This window comes from Rhamphochromis sp. 'chilingali', assembly GCF_963969265.1.
Source record: "Rhamphochromis sp. 'chilingali' genome assembly, chromosome: 15".
Lineage (NCBI taxonomy): Eukaryota > Metazoa > Chordata > Actinopteri > Cichliformes > Cichlidae > Rhamphochromis > Rhamphochromis sp. 'chilingali'.
The window spans coordinates 36,544,734-36,555,263 of record NC_137942.1 but is presented as its reverse complement, the minus strand read 5'-3'; the positions used below and the strand labels follow the sequence as shown (position 1 = coordinate 36,555,263).

Sequence of the window (10,530 nt, the reverse complement as noted above, 5' to 3'; positions counted from 1 at the left end):
ACTGTGGTGACAAGGAAGACAATATAAGAGAAAATATCTAGAAATGTACAGAAGATTTATTTATTCAAATAATTAAAAAGGCTTAATGATGAACTGGACTTTACGAATTTTTCATTTTTTCATTGTTCTATTATGTGTTTTACTCTATTGTTAAGTGTCTTTGGTTGTCTTGAAAGGTGCTTTTATTATTATAGAAGAAAATATAAAAAAATAATAAAAATAACTGAACTCGGACTTACGTAGCTCCTATTTCTCTTAGGGTGAGAAAAGCAGGGGAGAAGTGGTACCGGAGGAATCTGTTGGCATCATGTTCAATGATGGTTTGAATATCTGAGGAAAATAACATTTAAAAAAAAAAGTACATCACATATGTGGTATATGTATGTGTGAATCTTGCTCACACCTCTCCTCTATGAACAAAATGTGTTTCTTTGCTGTTGTTAAACATAGCTTTTGTTTACCACTAAATGTTCTCTCATTAACCTGTTAATGTTTTACATCAAACCATTAGTTGTAATGTAACACCCAATCAAACTGACTTTTAATAACGGGTACACTGTATATCTATTCATCTCTGAACATTGTTCTGTCAAGTTTTCTCTTAAGGGGGAACCGCTGTCATTGGCTTTTTTAAAGGAACAAAACACTATACTTTTATTGAACTGACGGTAGAACTACATATGGTGTGTATCACAAAATACTGTATCTTCCAGTATTTAGATGTTGGCTGTATGTACAAACTAATGCAGCCTCTATTGATTGCTGTTATACTAATGCTTTTGGAATTTTAGTTTTTTTCTGTACTAATTGAGTTTCTCTATAACTGCATGAAAAGACAGGAAATAAAAAAGTACCTGCTGGGCAATCCTTTTTAATATCCAGGATGACTGTTCCACTTCCCAGATCTCTGATTTTAAACCGAGAGAAGCTTATGTTGTAGATGTTGTCCTCTGGTGAGCACAGGTAATCTGCCACAGGAAAAGCCTTCAGCTAATCCAAAATGCTGCAGCAAGAGTCCTGACAAGGACTAGAAAGAGAGAGCATATTTCTTCTGTTTTGGCTTCCCTTCATTGGCTTCCTGTTAAGTCCAGAATTGAATTCAAAATCCTGCTCCTCACATACAAGGTCTTAAATAATCAGGCCCCATCTTATCTTAATGACCTTGTAGTACCATATCACCCTATTAGAGCACTTCGCTCTCGCTCTGCAGGCCTACTTGTTGTTCCTAGAGTATTTAAAAGTAGAATGGGAGGCAGAGCCTTCAGTTTTCAGGCCCCTCTTCTGTGGAACCAGCTTCCAGTTTGGATTCAGGAGACAGACACTATCTCTACTGTTAAGATTAGGCTTAAAACTTTCCTTTTTGCTAAAGCATATAGTTAGGGCTGGACCAGGTGACCCTGAATCCTCCCTTAGTTATGCTGCAATAGACGTAGGCTGCCGGGGGATTCCCATGATGCATTGAGTTTTTCCTTTCCAGTCACCTTTCTCACTCACTATGTGTTAACAGACCTCTCTGCATTGAATCATATCTGTTATTAACCTCTGTCTCTCTTCCACAGCATGTTTTTATCCTGTCTTCCTTCTCTCTGTCACGTGGCCGGGTGGCCGGTACTGAACAGGACTCAGGTGCAGAAACCCAGAGCGGAGACAGCAGATGATGCAACAATTTATTAGGTTTAAGTGCAAGAGAAAAACGTGGCAAAGACAAAAAAACAACGAGACGTGGCGTCTTGGTGCGGCGTGGCCTGGGGAACGTGGCTATGGCGAGGGAATGAGGCCTGAGATGCGGAACAGAGCTGAGTGGGGAACAGTCACACTGAAGGAAGAGGATATAGGAGTTACGGTGTGTTCACACCGAACGCGATGGACGCGAATAAAACGCCCCAAACGCCCCTAATTTGACGCGTGTACATTCGCGTCTCAACGCGTGTCCAAGAAAAATCCATCGCGCGTCAAAATATGATATTTTGACGCGCGTGAACCGGAAATGTGGGAGGAATGTGGGAGGGAATTGTGCCAGACCTGGTTTTGCAAGATGGCAGCTATCGAGCTAGCGCTTGAAGAGAGAGTCTCCCTTCTCTATGTACTGTGGAAAGCAGAGCAGCAGCGTAAAAGACGTTCTCGCCATACCTGGGTCCATCAGGTCCTCCAGAGGCATGAGCAGTTTGGTGAGTTTCACCACTTGCTCCAGGAGCTGCGCCTGGATGACGGCCGATTCCAGCGCTATCACCGTCGGCCAGTTTGAGGACCTGCTTTCCCTCGTCGGTCCCAGCATTGCCCGCCTAGACACCAACTACAGACGCTCAATCCCACCTGCAGAGCGCCTGTCCGTCTGCCTGAGGTTAGTAAAACTATTTAATACGGTAGTCCTTTATTGATATCTGTGCTAATATGCTAATCCATCCAGTTATACACTGCTAACATGGATGTGCTATGCTAACAGTGAATGCTGTCGGTGTTTACTGAAAGCAAACTGTGGTACAGAGACGACTCTTTATAATATTTCTAGTGATACTCAGAAGCTCTCATCAAGTCCCGATTTAATTCGATTTATGCTGTTATCAGTGTTTGAATGATAGCATGGCTGTGGTGTCACATCAATGTATGCGCTCGGTGTTTGCTGATATCAAACTGTAGCATTAGGACCACTGAGTTAACCTTTGTAGTGATACTCACTCCTTTTTATTTAGACCTGGTTTAATTCTGGGATAGTTGAATATTTGTATATAATCCCTGCAGCTGTCAGACTCTATAGCAGGGGTCACAGCCTTTATTAAAACAGAGTTAGATAAAACTGTGAACAGTTTGGTTCATCTCTAGTTACATGGTTCTATCTTGATAAGCTGTCTTATCACAGATTAATTTTTCAAAAATATTAATGATTTAAGCAAGGAAAGGGCTACATGTCAACACACAACTCTTTATTTCTATTAATGTTTTACTTCATTCCTACCTGATTGACATGTTTAGGAATTATGAGTGATTGGCTCACTGTAGTTGTGAAAGTTGCTACCAATCAAATTATGATATGTTAAAGTTAAAACAAAACACAACTGTTTTAGATATTATCTAATATACATTTTGTAATTATCCTTATAATTACAAAAGGTTTTATGTAAGATTCATGTTTTGTGATTTAAATCTGACATCACAAAAGTATTTTGGAATTTGAATAATGTATTTTGTAACTGCAGCACACATAATACTAATTTTGAACAATTTTGTCCAGGTTCCTTGTCACCGGGGACTCCTTCAGGACCATCGCGTTCAGTTTCAGAGTCGGTGTGTCCACGGTGAGCCAGATCACCCCCCAGGCAGCGACGTCCATCTGGGACTGTCTAGTGGACGACTTCATGGCTGTGCCTTCACCTGGAGACTGGCGCTCCATCACAGAGGGATTCCAGGAGCGCTGGAACTTTCCTCTGTGCTGTGCAGCTCTGGATGGGAAGCACATCCAGACAAAGGCACCCCATATATCATATAGGAGACACACACATTGATATACACTAAATATTCATTTCATTTCTTTTTTGTGGTGCCCAAATTGATGCACCTGCTTGATTTTGTTTAAACAATTATTGCACACTTTCTGTAAATCCAGTAAACTTCTTTTCACTTCTCAAATATCACTGTGTGTGTCTCCTGTATGATATTTAACTGACATTTTTTATTGTAACAACCAACGATTTATACAGGAAAATAATGTCTATTAACAAGGTTGCCCAAACTTCTGCATCCCACTGTATCAGTATATTTTGTCATTAGTATAATATGAAATAAAGTCTACATGTGTCAAGTCGTGTGCCAACATTTGCTGTGTAGTAGAACTGAGACATTAGTCATTATAAACATTTATTTAAAATAATATTAAAAGTCTCAAACAGAAAAACATTAAACATAAATATATAAAATATAAGAATTTACAGAGAGACAGGAATAAAAAGGACCAGCTGCTCTCCAGAGCAGGAACAAGGCTGAGGAGGAAATGCTCCATTGGAGACTGGTGTGGCCTCTTCAGGGACTCCAGGATGGCCAGCTCCACCGCCGATGGACCGTCCTGGGACCCGTCCCTCATCTGCCTCGGAGCCGTCCTCCTCTGTGGGCCTGTAAAACAGCACAAAACACAAAGAAATGAGAAGGCTGCTACTAGATTTTAATTTCAACATTGAAAAAAAAAAAAACAATAACAGGATATAATCAGATTGGTTGTAGATATTTAGTAAAGGTGATCACAAGGCAATCCCACCGACTAAAAAGGTATCAGTGCTTGCTGTACATATCTGTGGGTGCAGCAGCAGGAGCTCAGGGACTGGGGATGCTCTGCTGCAGAATCAGTTGGTTCTATCAATACAGTATTAAATGTTAACAGGTTGGATATAATAATCGTAGAGTAGACAGTGGTCCCTCATTTATTGCAGGGGTTCTCAGAATAACTAGCCCCTGGTCACAGTTCTCACAATTGATTCTCAAAGTGCAAACCTTTGTAGATTGCAAAACGTAAAAGTATTATTATGCCGCGGTTTGTCTTCATCTGCCCGCCACTTTCGTGCGCCTTTTTCCCTCACGGTGCAGGTGTCTATTTCCGAATGAGGCTCATAGTTATGGGTGTTTTTGTGCTGTTTTTTCTATTGGACGCGATGGTTATCAAAACCAAACGTGATAAATTTGGCAAGCGCAGGAGATTTGTCAATCAGGCTGCAGAATGCAATGCTGTACTGTGCAATAAAAAATCAGCGAAAAAGCAAAGCAGTGACGGATGAACAGCGGGACCACTGTGTGCTGTTTATTAATAAACAATAAAATATATTCCTAAATGATAACATGCATAAAAGCAGAACGGTATTTGTACGTCAGTGGGAAAATAGCGGTGGCTTGCTAGCTTTTGTGCGGCTTCCCCGGGTCAGTGAAAACTTTCAAAAGAGAAATGAATGAACTTACCAGGTTGCCCGATCTCTTCACATATCTTCCTCCAAGCTCGGTCCTTTTTATTCCTGTCTCGGTACTGAAAGCAGCTGGTGTTGTACAGCTCCGAGTTGTTTGCTACCGCATTGATTAGCCTTCCCCTCCATTGAAGTATGAAAGGCTTTGGCTGGATCTGCCCCTTTGACCTAGGTAACAGCCACGTCACCAGGCTCCTGATTGGTTGTCGCGGCGCGATTTGACGCTGGAGTTCAGATTTTTCCAACTCGAGCGGTAAACGCGAAACGCGCGTATGCACAAAGTGCAACACAAAAACTCACGCGCGTGGTTTTATTCGCGCGTCAAACGCGCCAGACGCGCTACACTGACGCGCGTTTCACGCGTTTTGGCGTTTTCGCGACGCAAATCTGCTTCCGAATTTTCGCGGGACCCGCAATCGCGCGTCATCGCGCCTTTCCATTGACTTTACATGTAAACCTGACGCTCTATTCGCGTCCATCGCGTTCGGTGTGAACACACCGTTAGGTAGGTAGTGAAGGCAGCTCTGCAGTGGCCAGTTGTAAGAGCAGCAATTCTTACTTGCAGTTAGGGACCTGGAGTGTTGAGAGGGGGGTGATGAAGATCCAGGGGAGGCTGAGCGGCGTGGAAAAGCTGGCCTGAGATCCGGGGCTTCAGATGGAGTGTGATGGCAGGAGGCCAGGCAGGTGAGGCACAGAGAGATTTCCAGAATGATTACTAGGTATCCTGAGTCCAGAGGTGGAGTGTGAGCCAAGGTGGATACAGCAACTGTAGCACAAGAGAGTCGTGTTAACAGGATGAATCACAGCAAGAACTTAACGTATACGGCCTGTTACCAACATGTGTTGATGACGAACTGGCAGTGAATGAACATCAACGTGTGGTTTAAATCCCTCTGGCTTGATTGCCTGCAATAGGCTCCAGGTGTGCGGGAGCTGGAGTTGGCCCTGCCCAGGGGTGGATCCCAGGTCAGTTCAGGAGCCTTATGGAAATTCCAGCCACCCACCGCAGACCATGACACTCTCACCCCAACCGGTCGCAGCAGATGGCCCCGCCCCTCCCTGAGCCTGGTTCTGCCGGAGGTTTCTTCCTGTTAAAAGGGAGTTTTTCCTTCCCACTGTCGCCAAAGTGCTGCTCATAGGGGGTCATATGATTGTTGGGTTTTTCTCTGTATCTATGAAGGCGACTTTTGTTGCGATTTGGCGCTATATAAATAAAATTGAATTCAATTGAATCCAACAAGAGTAAAATAAACATTTGTGATGATCTTTTATATTGTGAATACGGGCCCTCCTGATGGGGATGGCGTTTTTCTCTTTCTGATGGGACATATTACAGTGTTACAACCGGCTCATAGGCCACAACAAAGAAAGGAGTCACGCTACCAACTGGATGGGAATTACAAAAGATTTATTTAGCTTAATAATAATGTGTGTATAGGATTGTATGACTAGTGCAAAGCTGGTTTGGATGAGCTGGCAAATGTATGATAAAATGATAACCCAAAATAGTATTTTTTTAATGGCAATGCTGAGGCACGAAGGTGGCTCGAACACCACACTGTTACGCCCCACTTAAGAACGAAGTGTCGACTGGAGTGAGGGGTAACACAAAGTGAAAGGGAACACATGAACTACTGGAGAAATAGATGTCAGTATACAAGATTTATTGCCTAAAACTACACTCAGAAAAATTATGGTTCTTAAATGGTTCTTCAGATGTCTTCATGGTTCTTTAAAGAACCATCATACGTCAAAGAACCTTTTTATTTTGTGGATGGTTCTTCAGCTATTACAAATGGTTCTTTAAAGAACAAAAGGTTCTTTATCAAATCTAAGTTTGATGGTGTAAATGGCATAAATATTTATTCACTATAATGAGGCTGTGAATTATACTGTGTGTTTTCTTTGTGTGCATGTGTGTGCGAAGGGGAAGGGCGGGATACCTGGCAATTACCCTTTAAGAGAAGATGGTAGGAAACTGAATATTCAAATAAAAGTTAGAAATAATTGCAAACAATAGACACAATACACACATTCAAATACTGTACTTTAGTTTTAAATTTTAATAAAGCATTACTATTTTCTACTCCAAGGCATTACTTTTGAGATTATTATATATTTTTGAAAATATAGCATAATGATAATAATAAACTTTACAAACCACCCAGCAGTATGTAAAGTCAAATTATAAAATACAAGTAAATAACAACTGCAGAACAGAATGTCAGTGTAATGGACACAGACTTCGTTTTGACAAAGCACACTGCTTAGGTAAATGATCTGAGTAGTTGTTCATCACTGATCAATTTGTTAATATGTGTTTCGAGCCAAATACATGACAGGGAGAGAGAGAGAACACGTCATACTATAACCTCCCGGGAGCGGACGGAGGGGGTCAGTCGTTGGGATGCGCATGCGCAGACAGAGTGTGCGAGCGGCGGGCCTTGACCTTCGGGAAAAAAAACTCACGGACGGTGACAGCGAAACGGATAACAGTCTTCAGTACCTGCTGGACTTTGAAGCTGTGGATTCTGGGACTGTTAGAAAAGGTAAAACATTTTCATTAAAACCTTATTACTGTTTTGTTTTTGTTACTCGTCATTGTAGCTTGCTGTTAATGTTGTGCTAACAGTAGCGATTAGCTAGATACGTTAGCCGTTGAGGTCAGCGCAATTTAGTATCCAACTGTTTTCCTAACAAAACCACTGTTATAATTAAGTGAAGCTGCTCCCAGCTAATTTGAACCTTTGGCTTCTAAAATATGTGGTTCAATTGCGTGCTGCGTACATAACCTAATGTCAGCTAGACCGAAATTAAAATTTAATATATTGTTAAAGTCACTAAAATGGCGCCTGAAGCCTGTTATGACGTGAGCTCTGTGTCTGCTCTAGAAACTCTGAAATTCTGTAGATCTGAGCCGTACATTAAATACTCACATGAACCTGTACTTTGAATTCTGTATGAGCTGTATAAAATACAGCTATGCATAAGAGTTTTGAATGAATAATTAGATTAGATAACTCTTTATTGTCTAATCGAATTATATAGAAATGAATAGAAATGTGACATGAGAAGGTGCGTCTTTGACTGTTCCTGCATAACTTAGTTTCGGACTAGTTGACAAGTTATGCTCCAGTCATTTGATGTTTCCAAGGTAGATGTTCTTTTGTAATATAGTTAATTTTTTTGTATATTTCATTTATCCACCATCATACATCATACATACAAGCTAAGAAGAGGTCGTTATACTAACAAGAGGTATCAACGCTGGGCCAAAGTTCAGCACATGGTTAAAGTTTGTAATCCAGCCAGGGAGTAAATATCACTCAGCAGCCAGAGCTGAAGCAGGTAGCATCAACACATAAATCTACTCTACCCGGCTTAAATCACAAGAGCACCTCTGACCAAAAAGCTGTAGATTTTTCTTGTTTGCACAAATTAATCCAGATTCACATTAATTGTGTTCACAGCTCCAACAAAATGAGGAAGAGGAGGGGGAGAAACACAATTAGGTTGAATTACAATTGGATGGAAGGCGAGGACAAGGAGAAGGAAGCTTAGGATGAGGAGGAAGAAAAGCAGCAGGAGCATCTTTAGGGATCCCTATGATGTCATTGAGGTTGGTTTCATTAATATGGTCCTCTCACAAAGAACGATGACTTGTTTTAGTTCACCTACTTCCTGTATTAAATAGTGATGTGCAAAATGTTGTGAAAAACCATGGAGCAGGTACGTATAGTGCATCTGCAGGTAAATGAACATCAAATCTCTAAGACAGACTGAAATCTGTATATTTATCACCCTTATGATAAAACCCATGTCAGCCATTGGTTTATGGACTTTGTATTTTGAAGCCTCAACATTTGCTTTCTTGCTGTTGCTATGTTGGGACCATATTAGGATGAGGGATCAGAATCTGGAGTCATGCACACTATTGTTTCATTTAGTGTGTATCCATAAGATTCGTACAGCAGATCCAAGTTGTGCCTTGAAAACAGGAAAGTCGTCTGCATAGAGGAGAACTGTAATAGCAGGCTTGTAAAAAGTGAGGCTTTGTGCTCTCGTTTTACTTCTGTCACCCTGTTTTGATGCAGATTTCACTTGAAATCAGGCAAGAACTGGACTTATTTTTTTATGTGTTCTTGTGAATTGATTGTGTATCGCATATGTTTGATTTGACTTTCTGCAAGACAACAGTTGTCCGCTGGCCAAAAAAGTTTTCCAAATACCTCCACGTGATCTAGCCTGGATTTAGAAAAGAATAGCAAAAAAAAAATCTGCACCTCCTGCTTCAGATGCAATTTGTGTTTCTGTGTTCAGAGGCAGCGGCGAGAGTGGAGACCTCGGCTCATCCAGCTGGAGAGCCTGACCAGGAGGAGTCGAACATTAACTGAGCTCTTCCAGGGCACCCTGCAGACTCGGCTGTTGGCATCGGCGAGGGATGACGTGAACGCCAAACTGGAGTCCATCACAGGTCAACTGCAGGTATGCGAGTCAGACCTTCTGAGGAGGGTTTCACTTTTCTCTTCTTTATAATTGACTCTTTTCTCGATCTCTTTCAGCTCCTTGTCTCAGAGTGGGAGGGATTTGAAGCACAAAGGGAGGAACTTGTCATTTGGTTGGCTGATATGGATGTGAGGTTGACCAGCTGACAGGAAACACCAGTGAAAAACTGAAACTGCAGGTGTGGGCTTGTTTTGATATGACATATACAGGGAGTGCAGAATTATTAGGCAAGTTGTATTTTTGAGGAATAATTTTATTATTGAACAACAACCATGTTCTCAATGAACCCAAAAAACTCATTAATGTCAAAGCTGAATGTTTTTGGAAGTAGTTTTTAGTTTGATTTTAGTTTTAGCTATTTTAGGGGGATATCTGTGTGTGCAGGTGACTATTACTGTGCATAATTATTAGGCAACTTAACAAAAAACAAATATACACCCATTTCAATTATTTATTTTTACCAGTGAAACCAATATAACATCTCCACATTCACAAATATACGTTTCTGACATTCAAAAACAAAACAAAAACAAATCAGCGACCAATATAGCCACCTTTCTTTGCAAGGACACTCAAAAGCCTGCCATCCATGGATTCTGTCAGTGTTTTGATCTGTTCACCATCAACATTGCGTGCAGCAGCAACCAGAGCCTCCCAGACACTGTTCAGAGAGGTGTACTGTACTGTACTGTGTTGTAAATCTCACATTTGATGATGGACCACAGGTTCTCAATGGGGTTCAGATCAGGTGAACAAGGTGGCCATGTCATTAGTTTTTCTTCTTTTATACCCTTTCTTGCAGCCACGCTGTGGAGTACTTGGACGCGTGTGATGGAGCATTGTCCTGCATGAAAATCATGTTTTTCTTGAAGGATGCAGACTTCTTCCTGTACCACTGCTTGAAGAAGGTGTCTTCCAGAAACTGGCAGTAGGACTGGGAGTTGAGCTTGACTCCATCCTCAACCCGAAAAGGCCCCACAAGCTCATCTTTGATGATACCAGCCCAAACCAGTACTCCACCTCCACCTTGCTGGCGTCTGAGTGGGACTGGAGCTCTCTGCCCTTTACCAATCCAGCCACGGGC

General features: G+C 41.6%; 2 protein-coding genes and 1 long non-coding RNA gene across 3 annotated transcripts; 1 reads left to right on the top strand and 2 right to left on the bottom strand.

Moving 5' to 3' along the window:
* Positions 1 to 235: 235 nt before the first annotated feature.
* LOC308411826 (protein unc-119 homolog A-like) lies at positions 236 to 2,140 on the bottom strand (the record flags this gene model as incomplete). The annotated part of the gene is made up of 3 exons (XM_080905864.1): positions 236 to 330; positions 855 to 968; positions 2,131 to 2,140. The coding sequence occupies 3 exons, from the start codon at positions 2,138 to 2,140 to the stop codon at positions 236 to 238; spliced, it is 219 nt and encodes a 72-aa protein (XP_080761990.1).
* Positions 2,141 to 3,839: 1,699 nt separating this feature from the next.
* Positions 3,840 to 5,178, bottom strand: LOC308410955. The gene is made up of 2 exons (XR_013974319.1): positions 4,939 to 5,178; positions 3,840 to 4,104 (listed from the first exon to the last, which is right to left on the bottom strand). It is a non-coding gene; the product is annotated as an uncharacterized lncRNA (long non-coding RNA).
* A 2,177-nt stretch (positions 5,179 to 7,355) lies between these two features.
* Positions 7,356 to 9,613, top strand: LOC308410948 (uncharacterized protein). The gene is made up of 4 exons (XM_080904619.1): positions 7,356 to 7,489; positions 8,411 to 8,559; positions 9,261 to 9,425; positions 9,503 to 9,613. Exons 2-4 carry the CDS (start codon positions 8,503 to 8,505, stop codon positions 9,590 to 9,592), a joined length of 312 nt encoding a protein of 103 aa, XP_080760745.1. The 5' UTR covers positions 7,356 to 7,489; positions 8,411 to 8,502; the 3' UTR covers positions 9,593 to 9,613.
* Positions 9,614 to 10,530: the final 917 nt, after the last annotated feature.

Coding starts and splice junctions, on each gene's coding strand:
- LOC308410948 (XM_080904619.1), top strand. CDS start 8,503: ATGAGGAGGAAGAAAAGCAGCAGGAGCATCTTTAGGGATCCCTATGAT. Junction 8,560..9,260: donor ATCCCTATGATGTCATTGAG/GTTGGTTTCATT, acceptor TTCTGTGTTCAG/AGGCAGCGGCGAGAGTGGAG. Junction 9,426..9,502: donor CCATCACAGGTCAACTGCAG/GTATGCGAGTCA, acceptor GATCTCTTTCAG/CTCCTTGTCTCAGAGTGGGA.